This window comes from Anser cygnoides, chromosome 4, assembly GCF_040182565.1.
Source record: "Anser cygnoides isolate HZ-2024a breed goose chromosome 4, Taihu_goose_T2T_genome, whole genome shotgun sequence".
Lineage (NCBI taxonomy): Eukaryota > Metazoa > Chordata > Aves > Anseriformes > Anatidae > Anser > Anser cygnoides.
The window spans coordinates 55,591,889-55,614,453 of NC_089876.1; the positions used below are offsets into that span (position 1 = coordinate 55,591,889).

General features: G+C 33.9%; 2 protein-coding genes across 11 annotated transcripts in view; one reads left to right on the plus strand and one right to left on the minus strand.

The window, feature by feature from the left end:
• Window positions 1-22,565, plus strand: part of LOC106041756 (ran GTPase-activating protein 1-like) — a 140,366-nt gene that overhangs the window by 50,472 nt on the left and 67,329 nt on the right. For 7 of the 10 annotated variants that reach the window (XR_010831193.1, XR_010831191.1, XR_010831186.1 and 4 more), the window contains one exon: window positions 388-432. The gene's annotated coding sequence lies outside the window, so the exon portion shown is untranslated. Of the gene's footprint in view, window positions 1-387; window positions 433-19,775; window positions 19,811-22,565 lie in introns of all 10 variants that reach the window. The other 3 variants (XR_010831190.1, XR_010831192.1, XR_010831189.1) reach the window with 1 other exon arrangement.
• GLRA3 (glycine receptor alpha 3) overlaps window positions 1-22,565 on the minus strand; it is a 90,979-nt gene that overhangs the window by 49,122 nt on the left and 19,292 nt on the right. The window contains exons 2-3 of the mRNA XM_013190334.3: window positions 18,055-18,182; window positions 12,814-12,881 (exon numbers count right to left, since the gene is read on the minus strand). Of these exons, the coding sequence (XP_013045788.2) occupies window positions 12,814-12,881; window positions 18,055-18,182 (196 nt within the window). The remainder of the gene's footprint in view (window positions 1-12,813; window positions 12,882-18,054; window positions 18,183-22,565) is intronic.

Sequence of the window (22,565 nt, forward strand, 5' to 3'; positions counted from 1 at the left end):
TCAAAACATTTAGGTTGTTTACTTTTAAAAAAAATTTAACACAGTACTAAACTGCTGTATAATAATCTTGGTCACAGCTCCTATTGTGTCTTCATTTCTTAATGGAAGTTGCATGTTCCCAACTCCTAACGCATTATACTAAAATCACATTTTGCAACTTTTTGGTGTAACTGGGGTTTTAAGCTTCAGCTCAGAGGCTTTTAAAATGTTTACACTTTCAAGCAGCTGTATAACGGGTTAGATGAAAAAGGACATGACAATTACATGAACAAACATCATGGTCTAAAACTGTCTTTGCTGATCTTTGCCGTGTTCTCGGTTTTAAATATATATATATACACATATATTATATACATATATATACATATATTTTTTTTTCTTCTGCAGACAAATGATGTGTCCCTGACGATGTTTTTGCTCCAACACCAGAAGGTATTTTTTTGCCATGTTAAAAGTTGAGTTTTTCTGAGATGATTCATTTGCCGATGACTTTTTGGTGCTACATATTCTGTGTTGTTATTAATTTATATTATACATTAGCACTTAGAACATGACTGGTTTCAATGACTGAATGAATAACAGTAGAAATCTTCACTGAAAATATTTACAATCATCCTGGTTTTAATCTCCCCGGGGAAATAAAAAGGACCAAAGAAGAATTTGGGAATTCTGTACTAAATTTCTCCTCAGTCTTCCAACTGTTGGGTGCTAAATATGGCATTGTCTAGAGTAAGGTAAAAGGGGCAAAATAAATGGTAAAGATGAACTAGCTTAAGTCCAGAAGCTTAACTACAGATACATATCTCTAACTTTAAACAAAATTTGTTAGATATGTGTCATCTTTAAATGTATTGATAGGCATGATGTGCACCAAGAATTCTGTCAAGAAAATCATGTTGTTTTAGAGGTTCTACACTGATGTCATAGCAACACATAAATGTTAATGTGGAGTTGAACTAGTTGTACTTGTACTGGGGAGAAAGGGAACAATCTCTCTACACAAAGACATCTAATAGCACTTGAAAACCCCTAAGATATTCCCCCTTTTATCTGATGGTTCAGAAAGATGCATGTCTTCTGTAATCCTATGGTATGTCCACCAGTCCTATGGACTTACAGAGATTATGAAGGCCATTTCAAAAATAACAAAATGCACTTAGGCCACTAAATAGAACGTGAAAAGACACAAACTGCATTCAGTATCCATTTACTAATCTGCTCCTTTCATGAAGAAATTACCTTTGCGAAAAAGTGTATGTGGGTCTAGATGAGTAGCAAGGGAGAAGGATAAGATATTGAAAGAGTAGACACACTGCTGATGAGACATGTCAAGTTCACAGGCTTCCACTAGATCCACAGAAGGGGAAGGAAGTGGAGGAGAACCACTGATGAGCCAATCCTAATCATATATTCATAGATCTCAAATACCCTCAAATATGAACAGTCATACCAGAACAGTCACAGACAAAAATCTGAAACATTTTGCTTCTATTTTGCTAACCTAAATTTATGTGTTCAGTTTTATGAAGCTGCAGAGTAGCCAACTTCATAACATTGTACACAAAAATAAAGAAAAATATTGTAAAATAAAGAACTAATAAAGACTGCCTAGAAATTTGAAATTTTTGGTATTCTATCCCCTCAATCCTACTAAGAGTCAAGTAACTAAATCCTCATTCAATTTAAATCTCTAAAAGAAGATAGAGCAACTGAAAAGGAGATTGTGAGAGATCCCACATATTGTAGCATGCAATGTTTATAATTGAAAGCAGTCTAGAAATCTTCTTCTTTAACTAATCCTGTTATGCCAATAAATTAGCTTTCACGTTTCAATAAGATGACTTTTGAAAATCTATTAACTCAAAAAAAAAATCTGCTCAATAGAAGATCAGACAATGTAAATGCTTGTTTTCTTAAGCAAGGGAATAAATTGAGATTTGCTAGAAGAAGAGATTTGCTTTTGAGAGTTACTGTTCGTCATTAAAAAAGGTAAAGAAATAATGGTGAATACACACTTTTTCCAAGTGATGTGTATTCAGTACATTTGTTTTTAATTCACCTTCAATATCTTCTTGATTGTGATAAAGTATTTGATCAATATCTGTTCACACTGGCTCACAGTCTCTGACAGGAATTGCCCTGAGGAGGCAGTCAGCTATTTTTTTTTTTTTTTTTTTGTCGCTGCTTGCCAATTGGGAACTTTCTAAGCTGTGGAGAAGGCTACAGCTGTGGAGAGCTGAATCCTGTTAGCTTCCATGTGTTGAAAGCATTGGATGAAGGAGTTGAAAAAGGTAAATCCTCTGCAAGCTGGAGCAGTAGAAGCAAAGGAGCAGAGAAGACTGTGAGGTAGGATTAGCTGCAGTCTAGAGAGATGGAGTAAGATGGGAATCCCTAGATTCCTATCTAGAGACACCCATCTTGTGAATCCAGATGGAAGGTGGCCCTTCCTGTGTAAAATAGTTAACTAGCTGAAGGGACAAAGGAAACTGTTTTGGGAATGAGAGAAGATACAACCCCCAAATTCTGTGCTGTATGAGGTGAACGGGACTGCTAGGACTACATGATAAGTGAGACAGATTCTGAAGTCATAAGGATTATTTTGCACCATTGAGTAAACCAAACTGTCTCAGGGAGGCTGAGTTTTAGTACTGCATAAATTGGCAATAGAATTTAGGAGGATTAAAAAAAATAAGATCTAGCACCATAGTTGTAATGCCAATAATGACACAGGGAGGGGCACGTCAGTAAAATACGTGTATCAGCCCAAATCTTGCTGTGATCATATTGGCACTTAGAGAAAAATGGTCTGGATCACATTTTTATAGCACCTCTTGTTCTGCCAACTGTTAATGACAACGACATGTGATAGCACACTGTGTATTCTATTTGGAAAAGAAGAAAAGTCATAAAGACTGTAGAAAACATTCCTACAAGTTTGTTGAATATATTGTATTACTTTACTGTTGAATTGTAAAGTATTATAAAATGGTTTGAACTTTTTGGGATATTATTTAGGCTATGTTTTTGCACTGTGGGTATGATATATATAAAAAAATCTGAGTGCACAGCTTTTTCATGCTGAGTGATTACTTTGGCTATTGTAATTAAAAATTCACACCCAGAGTGCATGAAGTACCAAGTATTCAAAATAAAATGAGTATGTGAGAGTGGAACTGAATTTTTAAATGATGCCAGAATAACTCAAACTTATTCATGGAAAAGAATTTCAAAGATAATGCTTCGTGTAAAGTGTTTACACTGGAGAGCTTTTCCAGCACACACATACTACTTAAGAATAGAAATTAGGAAAATATGGCAATCCAAAAATCCCTTATTTTCTTAATTCAAGTTAATTTTAAAGTAATTTTGAAGTTAATATAGCTTTTGTTTCTGTAAACAAAGTGTTAGTAAATTGCAGGCTCATGCAAAAAATGAGGGAGAAGCTTGTGTTAGGATAGTAATACAAAGGACTTAACTTATGGACTTAACTTATGGACTTAATTCCTATTAGAGTTAATGGGAGGCAAAGTCAAAATCCCCATATATCATGATAAGATTAATTTCCATTACCAAAATACACATTGTGAGGCATCAAGGCATTTATAGTCAAGAAGCTTTAAAAATGTTTTATTTTGGTCTGGTCTCTCACTACCTTTTTTTTTTTTTTTTTTTTAACATAGTCTTTACATTGGTACGTGTCCTTACAAATCAAACAAATGTTGTGAGTGTTACACAAACATAACCTTGGAGGAATGAATTGTCTTGTACTATTGCAACAAAATAAAAAACTTTATAAACAGCCTACCTCATACAGCGTGAGTGGAGCTATGTAGGGATGCCTTAATCTTATTTTCACAGGTCCTGAGATTTTCCACAGCAGTGACTGAAATTAGGTATCTTCACAGCTTTGTCTGGATAATGTAATTACTAGATGCAGGATATGGACTTTTAGCAGCAGTTAGCCTAACAGCTACTATTCAAACTGATTGAAATGACAATTATAGAAATATAAAAGTAATGGAGAAAATATTGGAGGGGATGGAGTAATGCTTTCACAGTGCAGTAGTGCTGCTAAAGTCATAGTTTTCCCTTAAGTGAAAAGAGCAATCAGAGAAAAGAGAATCAAAGGAAGCAAGCATAGGTTAAGAGGTAACAGGAGGTGTGAACTTTTCTTCAGCATTTCTAGAACAAGATCAGATGGGTACAGGTAAACATGGGATCTAAAAAAAATAGGCTAAAGGATAAGTAAAGTCTCCCTTGACATGAGGAGCTAGAGATTCTGGAGGAACCTCTCATGAGGGTTGGCATGTGAAAAAAACTTTTGGGTTTTAGACAGCATTTGAACAGATGAATGGGATTATAAAGCTAAATTGTCTGCAGCAGCAAGGGCCTGCACTGATGATCCAAGTGGTCCTTTCCAGTCCTTTTTTCCTACTAACTGCAGTATGTGTCTATAGGGAAATAGAAAATTTGATCTTTCTGCATTATACAAAGTGTTCTGTAAAATTGAACATTTGTTCAAATGGATCAGAGAGAATGAGCAATGTATTTCTGTGGTATGTATGGAAGAGCTGATTATAATACCTATCTTGGTAAATATTTATCTATTTTAGGTAAAACAGATCAATTACAGGAGAGATGTGGAGAGCTGGAACATGATTTTCCTGTGCTTGGAGTACTAAGGCCACTGCAGGCTTAGATTCACTCTCTTCTACAAGTGAAGTAAAAATAGGTGAAGCTAGTTTTCCTTATTGTAAACAAGGACTTAAGAAAACATGGCTCAGTATACAAGTGTAAGGCTATCACTGCTGCCAATTCCCTACACCTGTGAAACAAACTCTGGCTGACTCATTCTAACACATTTACAGATCTGGGGCATGAAGTTGGTATAGATGGCTGTACACCTGATTTGAATTTCTTCAAGGACTAAGAATTCAAAGCAGCAGATACTGTGTGCATCTGGTGGTAGCTGGTGAGAGATGTGAATTTTGTGGATGCTGAGCTTGAATGAGTGGATACAGATGCTCGGTTTTCAGCACTAGCTAGAGGTAGTGGAGTATGTTCGAGGTTTTGTGTGACAACTAGGACTATAAAATAGTAGTTGCTTTTCGTGAAGAATCTTGGGGATTTTATTCAGTGTTCAACATTCTGCTGGTGCTGTTGTTAGTTAATGAAAATATTTGTTGATTTATGTATCAGCAAAGAGTGCCAATGTTCAAGTATCATGTTTTAGTCTTCTGTCAACCTGAATGACAAAAACCTGCTACAATTTAGGAAAACAAATATTGTCAGTGCTTACTTTTTAAAAATCTTTATGATGCAGTTCTCTTCAAATAATTCCACTTACATGTGTGGAATTACATCTTCAGGCACCATAAAAATAGGATCAGCTTTGAAATGAGAAAACCTGTTGTAAGTCTCCACCTGCAGCTTCAGTACATGAGCTCAGAGTGCCTGTCTTCTACATATATCAGAGTCTGCAGAAACACAGTTCTTGCATGTTGGGAAACATGAAATATTACCTCTTCTCTGTTGGCATTAATACAGTTCTGTCTGGAATCCTTGACATTACCACACAGGTCTGAAATTGGTTATAAGTCACTCTTGTGGATGGGTATTAAGATTCAGATGATCTGTTTATATCAGTAGGGAAAGGTAAAAAAAAACAACAAACAAACAAACAAAAAACAGCAGTATTTATTTCTGACTCATATTTATTCTCTGTATTGCATTAAGATCCCATTGAATTTCAATTCCAAGTTCCTCGAAACATTACGGAACTTGGCTTTGTCTCAGCCACCAATCCTTGGGATAAATACGAAACCTACTCCAATTCATCTTCTTCCAGAATAATCTAGAAACAAATTGCATGTGGGTCACAACCATAAAAATGAATCAGGCTTAATCAAATCAAAACAACTGAAATGGCAATCTTAGTATTTAATTGTGGAAACCTTCTGGTATATTATGCTTCTGAATTCTGTTTCTAAGGTATCTGTTTTCGCAAAAGTACTATGCCTTTATTCTCCTTGTGCCCATTACATGGCTGCTGTCAGTGCAAATACTTGTTTGAACGTATGCTTCGTTGTAGATACTTTTTGTGATATTTTCACAGCTATGGCTTATTCATGCACAGAATATAATTGTTTTCAGTTCTTGCATAATTTGTAAATTTCCATTAGTACTGAAGATGCACACTAGCAACTGAATTGGGTCCTCTATGGCAGTACTTTCATCTAAAGCTGTCAAAAATGTACATGGTATTTTCAATCTACTTTTCATCATTACAGTATCATCTATTCTAGACTGTAACTTCACAGTCACTATGGAGATGCTAAGTTCATGAAATTACTTCCTTTCATAAGGAAATTTCACTTCCTCATAAACCGCTGAAAGATTATTGAGAAAGGGCAGGTGTTTTGAGACCTGAAAACAAGGCCTTGCTGTTTTCCACTATTTTCTAAGACAAATGAACTCTGCTATTAGGTACAATTGCAATTTATCTCCAGAGCATTCAGCAGAATGTGGCCTCAGGATGCTATATGAAATAAACCCGTCACTTGGACTTGAGTTGGTTTGCTGCTGTTGAATGGTGACAAACAACTTAACTGACAGTTGATCTCTATAAAGGCAAGATTATATGTTCATTTTTTACTGACATGTCTCTTCATGGTTTAAATTTCTGTTTTCCTGTACATCCATGTTGAATAGACTGGTTTTCAAAAAATGTGAAATATGTGGAAATCATCTCTGTAACTAAACCTGTTTTTCAAATAACATGTTTGCACTCTACTAGCCAAGGAATGAACACTACTTCTCCCTAATAACTCCCTGAAGATTTGCTTTTGAAAACAGTTTAAAAGCCATTGGCTTGAGGGGTTAGGGAAAGAAGCCTGCCACCAGCTTCTGCAAAGGCCATAAATTCTAGCAAAAGCAAAGATTCTGTCCCTTTCTAGAAATCAATTTAATCAACCATTTTTGCTAGTCCAAACATATACCAAACCAAACAATCAAAGATATTTTCTTCAGGGAAAAGACCATTTGCTGCTCGAATTCCTGGAATTTAGTTCTGGAATAATCCAACACAAATTCTATCTATTATTTTTATACTGAATCATTTATAAATCTTCAAAGGAAGCAAAAAATAAAAATTGAAAATTCCTTTATTTTTTCAGTCAAAGGAGCTGAAAAGGCTAGAGTTATTTCTGAGGAAAAAAAAAAAACAAACAAAAAAAACACTACTGATGCCAGGAGTAGAGGAGTTTATACAGGAGTATAGTTATTTCATAACACAGCAAGAAAACATTAGGAAAAGGTATGGAATAGAACAATCATTCTCATAACCTTCCCAGAGGTCAGGCAATAAAACACAGTACAACTATTTCTCCTCATTTCCAAAAGTTTGTGTAAGGATGATTTTCAGTATTTGTAGGGAACCAGATTTTTCCAGATTTGGAAATTCACCTAGTGGTACCTGATAACCTGTGTGTGCAGTATCATCTGTACTGGCCCTTTCTGTGTAGCCGTATCCAACCCATCCTACTGCTGCACCGTCTAAGTCAGTTTATATCAGTAAATCAGATACTGGCTCCTCACATTTGTATGCACAGCTCCAACTGGTCTTGTTGTTAATAAACTAGTCCTGTACCACTGCATACTGTTTTTCCATTTTCAATCACCGTGCACCCTTGATACCCTAATCTAATTGATAAGCCTCAACCCAACCTTTTGCCCTACGCTGCGAGTTAGGAAGCACATCCAGGGTTGCAAAATATGCCTTTTTTGTTGCTGTTGTTGTTGGGTTTTGTTTGTTTGTTTTATTTTGTTTTGTTCCTGGAACTTCAAATGTTTTGTAGCCAAGAAGCCTGTAGGATAAGTAGCAAATTCCACCCCCCTTTCAGGCACACTACTATAGTTGCCTTTTATAGAATTTCCATTGATTATGGAAAATATTTGCTGCATCCAGGGACAGCAGATATGATGCCGTCTGGTTAGAATGCAGGTTCAGCAAGGGGATTTGCATGCATTAGTCTGGTCATGTAACAAACTGGACAGCTGCAGACCTGGCAGAACTTGAAAGATGTCATGTTCTCCTGACTCCATGACCTAGGCTCAGAATCCTAGAAGGAAGTTCATGATAAAAGGAAGGATGCTAAATAACTCACCTTCAGTCCATACAAGAACAATCTCTTGATTTGATAGAATCAAGACAACAATCATTGCCTTGATAGAAGGGAGTTAACCATCAAATATGGTGAAAAATAAGTTTTGTTGTTGTTGTTGTAATTTCAAAACTGTGAGGTAGTTTTTATTACATATTCACTCAACTGCAATAAAAATTGTGCGAAGTAGATTCTTCTGCCAATCACTTCAGTATTAACACATTACTATATCCATTACACAGAAACTTTCAATGTATTTTCACCAAAGGAAGGCATATATTTCATCATATTTGAGATAATAAACTAAGTGATTTATTTTAGAAAAAGTATTTGGTAAAACATCATCATTAAGCTTTGCAATGTATCCAAGTGAACATGTTTCAAGTACTCTGTTTAAAGATGACCTAGAACAGGTACAACAGAATATAAAGAGAAATGTTCACTTGATGAAAGATGAAGAAATTCAAGAGCTGTGACTCATGAAAGGAGAGTGATCATAATGGCTTAAAAATGGGTTAATTTTAGTTGAAGGCATGCTTTATTTGTAGGTGTAAGATAATCTCATTATTACTGGGAGAAGAGAAAGATATGTCACCTGCTTCTTGACAACATTCAGGATAACACGTCTTTTCAGGCTGAGTCAAGAATACCCATCAGCAGAAATGTGGCAGGAACAGATAACAGACATATGCTTTTTAACATACTAATTGTCTGCACTGATATCATTTACCATTAGGTGTGTCAGTGTGTCCCTTTCAATTCAATTTTAGAACATGCCCCATACTAAGCGTGTTAACACATACTTAGTAAATATTGCTGTACTTCTGCATTAAGATCAACATGTTGCTGATTTTAAATCTTAGAAAATCTTAAGGAATTTGGTCAGTCATATCTACTAGAATCAAAGCAGGCTTTTTTATGTGCTACTATCTGTCCCAAAGCCTAAGTAAGTGTTCTGTAGTCATTGCTTCATGTATTCAGTATTTTGTCTCTGAATATTTGCAGCTTAAAATGTTGCCATTGAAATTATTCTCATCCTATAAGACTGAACAATATCTTCTATTTTCCATTGGTAACTGCCAGCACTATATATTAACACTGCTTTTACCAATTAGGAAATCTCTTTCCATTAGACTATACAGTGCAAAGTGAAATGGAGCACAGCTCGAGCTACAAAGAGAAACTCTGTAAGGCACTTTTGAGGGTGTTGTGATAAAAGCTGAAATTTAAATTCCAGTGTACTAATAAGAGAATTATATGGTTTCTTGTAGGATTTGGTTTCCATATTGCCAATATACATCTAATTTTACATGAACAAACTAACTGATAGGTTTCTCAGATTTTTAAAGTTGTATGCTTAGATATTTCATCATTCATCTTAAATTAAAAACTTCAGCTACTAATTTAGTGCTATCATGTAAAAAAATGTCATCTTATTCTAGGCTTCCACATGTTGTTAATATTCTGCTATTCTTTAAGATTTCTAAATCTGTAGGTGAAAAAAACCAATAGTACCAACAAGTGAAAAACGGACTGGACCTATTCATTTATATGTGCAAAAGAGTAAAAATTCATTTGGCTAGAGAATGAGTGTGAAATTCTCCCTTTATGAATATAATTCAGACAGACATATACATATACATACTATCATTTGGCTCAATAACATAGAAAAATTGGCAAGGCTGGACCCTTGTACGTAGCACTGGTGAGATCACACCTCAAATACTGTGTTCAGTTTTGGGCTGCTCACTATAATGATGTTGAGTTGTTGAGCATGTGCTCAACAGAAAAACAATGAAGCTGGTGAAGGGACTAGAATACAAGTGTTATGAGGAGTGGCTGAGGGTACTGGGGTTGTTTAGTCTGGAGAAGAGGAGGCTGAGGGGAGACCTCATTGCTCTCTACAGCTTTGTGAAGGAAGGTTGCAGGAGCAATAGGGAGAGAAGAAATGGCCTCAAGTTATGCCAGAGGAGGCTTAGATTGGACATTAGGAAGTATTTCTTCACTGAGAGAGTGGTCAAGCATTGGAACAGGCTGCCCATGGAAGCTGCAGAGACACCATTCCTGGAGGTATTTAAGAAATGTGGATGGGGCATTTAAGGATATGGTTTAGTGATGGGATTCGGTTGATGGTTGGACTTGGTGATCTTGAAGATCTTTTCCAACCTAGATGGTTCTATGATTCTATACTTATAAGAGGTGTTGACTATGAAAGTTTGTTTAAAGAGAAAATGTAATAACCGTAACTTAGACTTTTAAGAAGCTAAAATAACTGTGAAACAAAAAGAAATAAAGGAAGAACCAATTTAAAGGTATAAGTCACATTAAGCTTCCTCTGTAAATGGATGTGGATGGGTTCAAGAGAATTCTTGAAGTAAAGCTGATTCCTGCTGCACACTGTAAGATCACATTGCACACCGACAAGCTCTTTTTTAAAAAAAAAAAAAAATTTAAAAACCTATGTTATGCATAACTGAGGCAGCAGAGGGAGCTCAGAGATTTTGGTCATCAGTGAGCAAAAAAGTGAAATTACACTGCAAAGAACAATTACGTCAACAGTGAAGGGCAGGGGCTGATGTACTCTGTCTTCTTTAAAACTAATACACTATATGCATATCCAATTATTCTGTTGCTAGTTTTAAATACCATAGAGACTTCAAGGTACCACTTACTGGCCAGGTCATGTTTTGCACTTCTTACTTATTTAAGCTCTTTTTTTTATAGTTTGAGAAAAAAAAAAAAAAAAGGTATTTCTGCAAAATATAACTCCTTTCTGAGACTAATAAGTTGTTCTAATAAGTTGTTCAATGTGTAAAGATTTAGAATAAATACTAATATATAGATATCTGAATTTTAAGGATTACAGTAAATAGCAATTGGTAAAATAGTGACAATAGGTAAAATACTGAACTGCAGTGAACCGATATTTGTTCAAGAATGCAGAGATCCAATTTTTAAAATAATACAAGGTGTTTTTAATTTATTAAAACTATTTATTTATTTATGCTATTTATTAATTTATTTATACTAAGTGGTACTGAAAAGAAATGTTTATTTATTTATTTAGAGAAAATATACTTGAGATGTGAACTGAAATATCCTCATCTCAAACTCAGGACAATTTTTTTAGTGGTAACAACTTCAATATTAAAAATATCCTTTTTAGAGTGATCTTTTTGCTGGATCTTTTTACTTTGCTGACCCCGTGCTCAAGCCATTAAAAAGTAGCTGTGGAATGCTATTCTAATCGTGTGGGCATTGTTTAATCTTCTGATCAAACCTGAATAAATCTCCTTGGACACCATGTCAATCTGGGATTTGCAGTCTGACAAGGGACCCAAGCTGAAATACAAATTAATTTTCTACTTGGAAAAAATTGCCTTCCTCTCTCAGTATCATCTACCACTATATTGTATGGCATGTAAAAATCAGGCAGCTCTGGATATCACTTTTGATAGAGAAGACCTATATATTTCAATATCAGAATTCATTGGATCAAATTCCTATATAAGGCTCCTTGGTTACATTTAAACTTTTCATTTTTGCTCTTACTGGTAAATCAGAAGAATGGCTTTTGGTTAGTATTATTCTTTTATCTTTTTTATTATTTTTATTATTTTTATTTATTTTTTAATCTTATTGGCTAAACCATTTTTTTTTTGCCTGTGTTCTGTCATTCCAAGTATATTTCCTGATCCCTGAAATTGAAATTGTTGAGATTTCAGAGCATTTGCTCATATATTTGGATCTTACAGACTCCCACAGTTCTTCCATCATTTCTCTATATCTTAACCCAGTCTGACCCCAAATTACTTTATAACTATTTTCAAATATGTTTATTTGCCTTTCCTTAAAATATGTGAGGCAATTGTATGGAGAAAGAACCTATATAACTTCTCTCTCACCAACTTGTAATAGGTAAATCTGTGCTCCAAGTTATTAACAGATATGTTTCACCTGTTAGATAGAATTGTCCAAGTTGTTCTTGTCAGTTCATAGCTCAATATTTAGTTTTGCTGTCTTCAGACTTTGACTTCTCAGTCTCCTTATGTCCTTCAAATCTCCAGTCTTTTTATACTCTATCTTTTGCCTTTCTTTAATAGACAAATTTTAAGTATATTTACAAAAGGTCTGCAGTCCACTTATATTTACCCCACTCATAGAATTCATAATTAAATTTTATACACCAGTTAATCGTTTTAGTGATTGTATTATCTCTCTACACTAGTTCTATAAAAGATCTTGTTTATAAGTATACATCCCCATATGCACTGTATGTAAAGAATTGTAAAAATATAATTAACAAAATAACTTAATGAATGGACCTTTTTGAGGTTAGAAAGGTGGAACACTATAGAAACTAATACCTATCTAATTGAAAATAATGAATTCACTACAACTATTAAATAAGACTTATGGATAACTAAAAATAAAAACATTGCTTTATTTTTAAATGTGTGTTTGATAGTATGATGATGGATTTTCTGTTGCAAAAAATCAATTGCTAAATTAAATGTTCTCACTTTCTGTTTGCAGAAGAGGATTTTCTTCTTTATTTATTTCCATTTGAAGAGAAGTCTTAGCTTGCTTTTAACTTCATTAAATATCTTTAACTTGAACTTTAAACATTGTTTGAGGTAAAATATCTTACCATGGTTGTCTCTGCAATGGATCCAAAGCTGTTTATAAATATGTTGCATGTGACATTAACTGGAGGACCTGCAAAAGGAAAATAAAACACCAGACAATGTTTCATCATCAATCATTATTGAGTGACTGTAAAATATATTAACATACTAAACTATTATGAAACAATGTTTGTTGACTTAGGAGGAAATAATGCTGTATTCAAAATGAATATAATGCAAAAAAATTGAATGGTTTCAAGTAAGTAATAGATTTTCCCTTTCAGTTCTTCTTCTCGAAGGTACACTACTTGACTAGCCAGTTCGTTATGAATTTGCATGGAGGATTCTATATCTTAAAAAAAAAAAAAAAAAAAAGAGAGAGAGAATATTTAAAAGAATATTTAATTTGAAATGTATAGCCAAAAGTATTTTTATGTGTTTTTTCAGTGAAAAATGTATGCTACTTCTCACAACAATTAGAGGAAAAGTGACCTTTTCCACTAAAGGCAGCTGTTACTTTTAACATTATCTGTCATCACTGGAAACAAAAATACATTATTGCTGCTCTTATCTCTACTGCTGACAGGAACAAATGTGGATAAGAAAGAATGACTTAGATTCTATTCTCATTTCTCTTAAATTCACAGAATGGTTAAGAATTCATTTAAGCTGAATTTTCTGTTACCGTGGGTCTTCAGCCAACTGTTGTTCTGCCTTATCTTTCATTTGTGAAGCATCAGTAGTGGCAGAGTAGTCATTATGATAACTGAACAATGAACTGTCTCTTCATGGAAAAGGTTTTAAATTACTTCCCTGCAAGTCTCTGTGAAAATGGCATTGCGCTATAGCATGCTAATTTCTCCATTATTTCTTATCAGTTTAAGTCTAGGTACAATGGAAACAAGGTCTTTCCATCATATGGTTCTTCTGTCACCCTCCTGCACCTTGATATTCTTATATCAACAGTCCGGTTTGGCACTGGAGATGTTAGTTTAGCTTTCTAGTTATAAGCAACCATTAATAATGAAAGATCCATACCTGGAATTTAAAGACTGGTATTGCAAACACTTATGTAATATTTATTTTTTAGAGTCACTGAAGTAATAGGCTGCTCTGCCACTGTTTGTGCTTTACAACTATAAAAATTTAATGTGACCAATGAACCTGATATTAAATATTTGAAGAATAAGAACATTCATTAAAAATTCTGCCAACAGGACAAAACTTTGAACGTCCAGCTTTCTTTCCTCAGGGCAATAATTGTTTTGAAGTACTGTATGGGAATTACAACAAAACATCATTGCATGTACTTCAGTCATTGTAATACACAAGACTACATATACAAAGTAGAAGTCTCAGATAAAAAGGTATCACTCTGCAGTCACTTTGGCACTACAGTCATTTTGATACTTGGTTAATTATTCAAAACAGTTGAGCAAATCCAATACTTAGAATTCAGTAAAACCTTGCTATGGACAATATGTGGAAAAAACTCCTGAAAAAGATCAAAAGAAATGGAAGAAAAAACAGGAGAGATGAACAAGGGGAGAGGCACTAAAAACTATCAGGGAGAAAATTGTATTTCCTGGTAGTGTCAGACAATTTGTTTGCAAGGCTTTACTTTCTGACACTTCCATGTTGTAGTACTTGTCATTTATTTCAAATTTGATATGATATTATCTTGTTTAAAGTAGTACAATAGAACTACTAGAGCACTAATATTGCACTTTACTAACACTACAGTGTTACTACAGTAAAGTGTAAATTTGCTTCATCAATATTCATAATTGCTTTTATAAAGATAAAATAAATAAATAAATTGATACAACACTGATGCTTAATTTCAAAAGCAGCCTTACAAAAAGACAGGTAATAGCTAGTTAAAAAGAGGATAAAAAGAAGCTATAAGCAGCTTGGAAGTGGTTTAGAGATTACTTAAAGATACTGTGCTTAGAGCAAAAATGAACCTCCTAAAACATGGTCAAATAGAAGCATAAATGAAGCTGTTAAACCTGGAATTCAGGTTCAAACATATGAACCTAGGCAAGTAAAATATAAATTAAAGGCAGGCCAAAAAAAAAAGTAGAGCTGAAGCTTAGTAGAGACAGAAAAGCTAAAAGTGATAACTATCTTTAAGGCATTAAAAATAGAATACTGCCAAGACTGGAAGGTGAAGTCGAGGAGATGATTAAGATACAGAGGTATCCATGAAAAACAGCAGCAGAAAAACTAAATTAAGGCTTTGGAGTAGCATTTGTATTCTATTGCTAGCATTGTCAAATACTGAGCCATTCCGATGGAAGATTTTGTATGAGGACTGTAGGATTTCCTACGAAGAAAGGTTTGAGAAAGCTGGGGCTTTTCAGCCTAAGGAGAAGGCTCCAGGGTGACCTCATTGCGGCTTTTCAGTACTTAAAGGGGATTTACAAAAAAAATGGAGATCAACTCTTTGCTTAATCAGATAATGACAGGACAAGGAGAAACGGTTTTAAACTAAAAGAGGAGAGATTTAGATTAGGCACTGGGAAGAAATATGTAGAGGGTGGTGAGGCACTGGAAAAGGTTGTCCAGAGAGGCTGTGGATGCCCCATCCCTGGAGGTGTTCAAGACCAGGTTAGATGAGGCCCTGAGCAACCTGATTTAGTGGGTGGTGTCCCTGCCTATGGTAGGGGGGTTGGAACTCGATGGCCTTTAAAGGCCCTTCCAATCCGAGCCATTCTATGATTCTATGATTTTTGTATTTCAACATTGGAGACCAAAGGAACCGGAACAAACTGACAGCCTGAGGTGATATTAAGCCAGACATTATAAAAATTGTTGCAACACTGTAAGTTGAAAGTTGAAATAGTAATTACTGTTAGTCAGCTATCACTTGTGTCAATTTTGTTATCAATAGAAAGAAATGTGTATCACTTCCAGCTATAATTTGAATTAAAGAAGAAAAAAGGTTTCTGAAGGTGATGGTGGATGACATTAACAATAAGCATTATCCCTGTAAACCTTAACTCTATACCAGCCAAACGGGTAGAAATTATGAGAAATGTTATAATTAATAGATTACTGGATTATTTCTAGTAATTCTATTAGTAGAATTATTCTATTAATTAATAGAATAAAAAATTATTATTTTAGCTGCAATAGCATCTCTCAGATCTACTGAAGATCTCTGAAAGAGCTGGTAAGCATGTGGACAAAGGCAATATAATTAATTAAATATTTAGTTATAGCTTAAATTAATTGAAATAGTTTATTCAGATTTTCAAGTACTTCGTAACTTGATCTTTTGTCAAAGGCTTTTTAAGGATATTAGTCTTGGCAAAACGAGAGAAATGAGGTCCACCTATAGATCTTTTGTTTTAAAATAATTTAATGGTAGGAGTAGAAAGCTATTTTTAAAATTATGAGGTGATTGTTTATGAGTTCCCCTATAGATCTGAACTGTATCATTGTAGTTCAGTATTAATGACCTAGAAAAGAAAGGCACTATAATTATGGTATTTTGTGTAGTTGTATGCAAAGCTGAATGCAAGGAGTTGCAGAAAGGTCAAAATAAAGAGCTATCAAGGTATAAATGTTTGATGAAATTCAGTGTCAGTCAAATGGAAAACAATCCTTACTGTGCATTTGTACTGATGGGATCCAAATTAATGATTTCCATGCAGGAAAGAGAGTATAGATTCATTATGGATGGTTCTCTGAAAGTATTCTCTTCAGATATCATTAAAGATAGGAAAATACAAATCAAAAAATGGACCGCCATATAAGTAGATCATGAACTTCCATCTTAAATACTTCAAAATATTTTTCCACCTCAAAGGGAGAAAATTAGGGAGAAAAGAGGTGTCAAGAAGGCAACCAAGGATGTCAAACTCTATGAGCTGCTGCCACACAAAACCAGCATAAGCAAGACAGCACTCCTAGCATTGGAAAAGGAATATGGTAGGGAGCAATATATAAGTACAAAAATCTGTAAAGATCAAAAAGATGTGAATTTCCTCCATTTCTTAATAAGTCACATGGCAACAAAATAAAATAGTCACCCAATTCAAAGCAAATGAAAAAAAAAAAAGGTTAATTTGCACAATTGCAAAACATCACAATTTTATTGCCATAAAATATGGAAAAGGCCAAAACTATGTCCTGACTTAAGTAGTTCCTTAATTAATGATTGCTGAATACTGTTTGGCAATATCAAGGCAAGGAACACTTTACACTTTCCTAAACAAAACCCAAAGTAGGATAAACATCTTGCTATAGTTTTGATTTACTAGAAATAAAACTATTTTGTAACTGGAACAAACGTTTTGCAAGAGTTTTTCATTTCTGTTTTATTTCATACCTAAACGAATTCAAATATTATTCTCTATTCTATTCTTTCTATTGAACAAGAATAGATATGAAAAATTCCTTATTCAGAAGTACAGCACTCAGACAAAAGGTATAATTTTGTGTTATTGGCCAAGTTTAATCATGACAAAAGATGTTAAAAATCTTGTCTACATAGAACTTTTATTGACAGAGCAAATGATTGTCTGAGATCTCTTATTAGGTCTGTTTCTTTAAAACAGTTGCCAAATTAAAAACTCAAGGACTAATAAAACTAACCAGAAAGTGGCAAAGTCACTTAAGGAGATACTTATTCTTAGCGATAGATCTGAATCATTGTGGGCAGATTTGTTCAAACTGCATAGCTGTCTAGAAGATTTAGAATGTTAACTTTTTGAAAAAGAACAATGTCAAATTAGGTTTTGTCTCTTTAAATTTCAGTAGTTATAAAACAATGCTCTAAGTCTTTTGAATTATACATTCAAGAATATTGCGAATATTGCATATTCACTATTCTCTAAACCATCTGCCTGTTCTTCACTTTAGCCCCATCAGAAGATTGTGTCTGCATTGTGTCCATGACAAACTCCAAAATCTGATCCACAAATCAACTACTAAGCTGTAAATTCCTCATTTTTAAGCATTTTTTTTTAGGACTTCAGGAGACTCAAAGAGAGATAAAAAACTGCTGTGCGTAGACTTTGCCTGGAGGCTTATTTTGCTCTGCACAGTGTTACTTTAGGGTAAACAGCAGTTTGCATGCTAATAGAGCAGATTAATACTGAAATAAACCATCATAGCAAAGAAAAGCAAAGAAATGCACTTTTTTTTTTTTTTTTTCCAATTAGAGTATATTTCTTGGCTTCATATTTATTCCAGAAACTGCAGTTTTGTGACAAGAAATACTGAATTACTTAGAAGTGTAGGTTTGAAATTACCTTTGAAATTTGGTCTTATCCTTGCATCGTAGCCCGACATCCTACCCATTAGCTTATCCAGGAAATCAGATGGAGACATTGGCATGCTACGAGATCTTGCACTGTCTGTTTCCTTTGTGGCTACCAAGCTAAGAACCAGGAAAAAGACAAACAAAGCAAATAACAACAACAACACACACACACACAAAACACATAAAACAACAAAATGTTTTGTAAGAGATTTTTTTAGGAAAATTTTCATTTTGCAGAGTCAATCACTTTGCTTATTATTGTATGAACAGGAAAACAGCAAATCTGAGATTGCCTTTCATGCTAGTTTAAGCTCCAAAAATAGTAGTAGCAAATAAATGGAAACAGTAAGTTCTCTTTCTATCTGTCATTTTATATGCAAATTTTATTTTCATAAACTGCATACTCTATTATCCCTTCCTCAGAACTTCTGGAAATTAATAACACTTTCAGTCAACAGTTATTGATACATTATCACAGAGTTAAAAAATAATAGATAAGTAGCTATGCATGTGGAATGTCATAGTTTGGAGCCTACTTTAAGATTGGTCTGTTTAACTGGGAGTAATGTAATATGAGCCTAGATCAGAAAAAAATATTGTAAAGATCTTTCATAGAAGAGTACTACCACCATCATTTTTTCTTCAGAGAATGTTTTATATTTGTACATAAAACAACATATCAAACAGTCCCTTGGCAACTGGTATTTTTTAACATTGTTTTAGAGGTTCATATTCTATTAAAACAAAAATGACTGCTGAAAAAATACTGAAGGAACTATCTTAGGGCAAAATTTTCATCTCAGGGCCACATGGAAAATGTCATCTCCTATATCCTCCTCTCCATATGTATGCAGAACTCCCACTGACATTCTAAAGTGTGCTCTGCACATGTCAAGAGAGAAGAATATCAGTACTGCGATCAGATATGTGGACCTGAAAAAAAGGTCTTTATTGTTGTGGAACTCTTACTCAACTGCTGGCCAACACATTATAAAAACAACAGTCAGTAAATATACATATGAATAAATTTGTGAGTAACATTGTGATACACAGTGCAACTAAAATCATTCCTTGGAGAATGACATTGGAGTCTGAAAAAAAGATAAAGAAATTCTGATCGTTGTGCTGATTTCCAGTCAAAACTCTGTTGCAAAAGGATGTGAATCTATTCTACTTACCCCATTCATTGTCTCCTAATAATGCCAATTCATTCTTTTAGAAGTACTTAAATATGCCTTTGTTTAGAGATAGACGCAGGAAATAATATAAAACCTTTAGGATTTTTCTAAGTCATGAAAAATTTATGCTGATCTTTGCTTGTTAACAATGCATGGAGTTCCAGAATGGTAAAAAATCCGTACAGGTATGTGTGTATGAAGATGTCATGGTAAGGGCAGACTGGGAATGCCTTTTGTTTTCCTCCAAAAACTACATTACTTTGGACATGGGGAGTTACAGTTTTTATGGCAATTTCCGTCTAGAGGGGCTACCAAAAAATCTGTCTTGAAATTAGATATTTGCATTTAATATCATAAATCTAAAATTCTTTCATATTAAGTATGAAAAATTTGGACACTCACAGAACACGTACATAGAAACCTCTAGAATGCTGTGGTTTACTTATATTTTAATTGAAAAATGCAGTGAAGTCTTTTAATTGTGATATTAACTAAAATTAGTTAAATAAAATAAAAATTTCTCTGCTTCTAGTGAACTCTAAATCTAGTGTGGAATCTGCTCTATATGTAAGTTGATTTGCATATTTCTACTTTGTAAATTTCTAATTTGTTATGCATTTCTAAATTTTTCTGAGTACTTTGTTATATCTTTCAGTATTATCTTTCAGTAAAAATGCTTCTATAGTCTCCTTTAGTAGCTAACCTCGTTCTTTATTTCTTCATGTAGCTGAAGAATGTATCCCCTTTTTAATCAAGGAAATACTTAACTATTCCTATTCTAGTGCAATTTGAAATTACTGTTTCATATTCTGTTCTTATTGGCCTCTGACATCATTTTCACTAACAAATATTCTGAATGGATCTAGTTTATCACAGTATGGCAACTTCTAGTCATTCATATTTCTTTAAAAGTTTATACGTGTTTATAAAGCAAATAAAACATGAAAGCCTAACTACACCTACTTCGCTGGATTGTATCTTTTTACAAGGCAGTGGAGAATCAAGAAACTGTGTGTGTATATATATATATATATATATATATCATATATATATATCATATATATACATATATATACATATATAGAGATATGGACACCTGGATTTGTGTCTTATGCCCTTGCATAAGAAAGCTGTATTTCTATATATGAACACACACATATATATATCAATTTATGTGGTAGAATCATAGAATCATAGATTGGCTTGGGTTGGAAAGGACCGTAATGATCATCTAATTCCAACCTTGGAATGGGCAGGGACACATGATATTTCTATTCTGGAGATAAATTCTCCAGAACATGAATGTAGAAAAGTCTGTTGTTACCTTTAATATTGATCACTTTATCTGATTGGAGATCTATTTGTTTGTTGTTTTCCTCTTCTCTGATTTTTTTCTAAATCATTCTGATGTTGCTTTTCAAGTCTACCATGGAATAGAGTACTTTGAAATTAAGGTAACTAATGCTGAATAGGAAATATAGTCATTGCTGTGACTACAGATTTTTTCAAAGTAGCATTTACTTTTGTGTCATATGGTAGCATCACTAATTTTTGTTAGAATTAGTCAGTTAAAAGCCTCATAGTATCTGGAATAATTTTATTGCCTGCTTCTGAAAGAAATATATTCAGCATAATTAATAAATACTGTAGAAATAAGTTTTATTTTAGAAATTAGCTGTAATTTTTAATTAAATATTTCTTCAAGTATTTTATGTTTTTCTCAGCCCAGTGTGCTATTGACAAAAAACTGGTTGAGCACTGCAGAATTCTGCCTTGTTCAAAGTCCCTTTAATAGAAAAACTGTATTTCAAGAATGCTGTTGGAAAGATAATACTTCCGTCTATCTGAACTGCATTGTGGAACACTCTTTTAGTTAAAAAGAATCAAGTAATATAGGTAATACAGTGAAGCTTGAGTAAGGCAGTGGATTTTTAGGAAGGCCTTTGTGTCAAAATACTGGTCCTCTGTATATAAATTATCATAAAAATGATTCTACATGGTAAAGATTCTTCAGTTCTGTTGTACACAGCCTGTGAAAAATAAGCTTCTGGCTAAGTGGCTACAGAAAGTTACACTCTTTTCATAAAGTACAAATTTAGCTTCTTTTAGTTGTAATGCACATAGCCTTTCTCTTCACTACACTCAACTAGTAATGGCTTTGTGCACATCCAGAGGGAATTTACACTGACCTGTTGCATTTTTTTAAAATAATTTTGTGCGTGTGTTTTCCAAGAGGCAGAATTATAAGAATTTAGTATCAGCAAAACTTTCATAATGTGGTGCATTCAGAACTAAGCTCCAATAGACTTGTGGTTAACATAAAGTTATTGTGCAACTTCAAATTACTGAGAAGGAAAGCTCTACACTATTGTTCACAGGCAGAGACAGTGAATGTTCACCATTGCAAACGTCTTTTATTGGAGAAAGATTATTACTTCCCACTTTTCACCTTGCTGAATGTGTCCTGAACACCTTTACTTTGTAAACTAAACTGGGCTAAACAATTGCAAAGAAAATTGATAGTTAAACTAGTGGGCAAATATAAAGAAAAATAGAAAATGTTATCAAACAATGTATTTGAAAAATAATTTGTGACCAACTGAATTAAGACCATCAAAAGTTAGGGTAAGAATATTAGCTCCAGATAAGCTGCTCTACAAAACCAGGCATGAACAGAAAATTAGAACCACCAGGACTATAATTACTCCCATCTTTGGTCTATTCAGCCCATTAAATCAGTGTTCATCTACAATCTGAAGAGAGATGAGCTTTGCATCGTGCCTTGAAGATTGTCAGGTTGGAAATTCATAGACAGAAATAGGAAAACATCCAGAATTCACAGGTCTGTGACAAGTACATGAGTCATATTTGGGCCAGAAACTGTTAGGTCAAACTGAGTACATTTACAGTGGGACAAAAATGTTACTCAGATAGTAAGAAACATTCTGGCTCAGCCAAGACATCTCTGTATCAGCACCCACATCCTAAATGCTAGACAAATGGCAACTGTAGGGAATTGTAGTAAGAATTATGTTCAGCACTGCCATCTATGATCTAGAAATAAAATAGAAAATCATTGATAGTTTAAAACTAAGAATCACACACACACACACAAAATGATGGAGTTAAATACTGATGAGTGCAAGGAAATAAAATGATTTCTTAAGTTCAGACCATTTAAGTAGAACAGTTTAAAATAGAAAAGGAGGACATTTGCACGTATATGAATTTGGTATGTGGACAGAGTTGGACAAAGCAGTGCATCTGAAGGATTCAGAATTCACGTTGAACAATTCAGTACTGTCATGGTAAAGTTCTCACT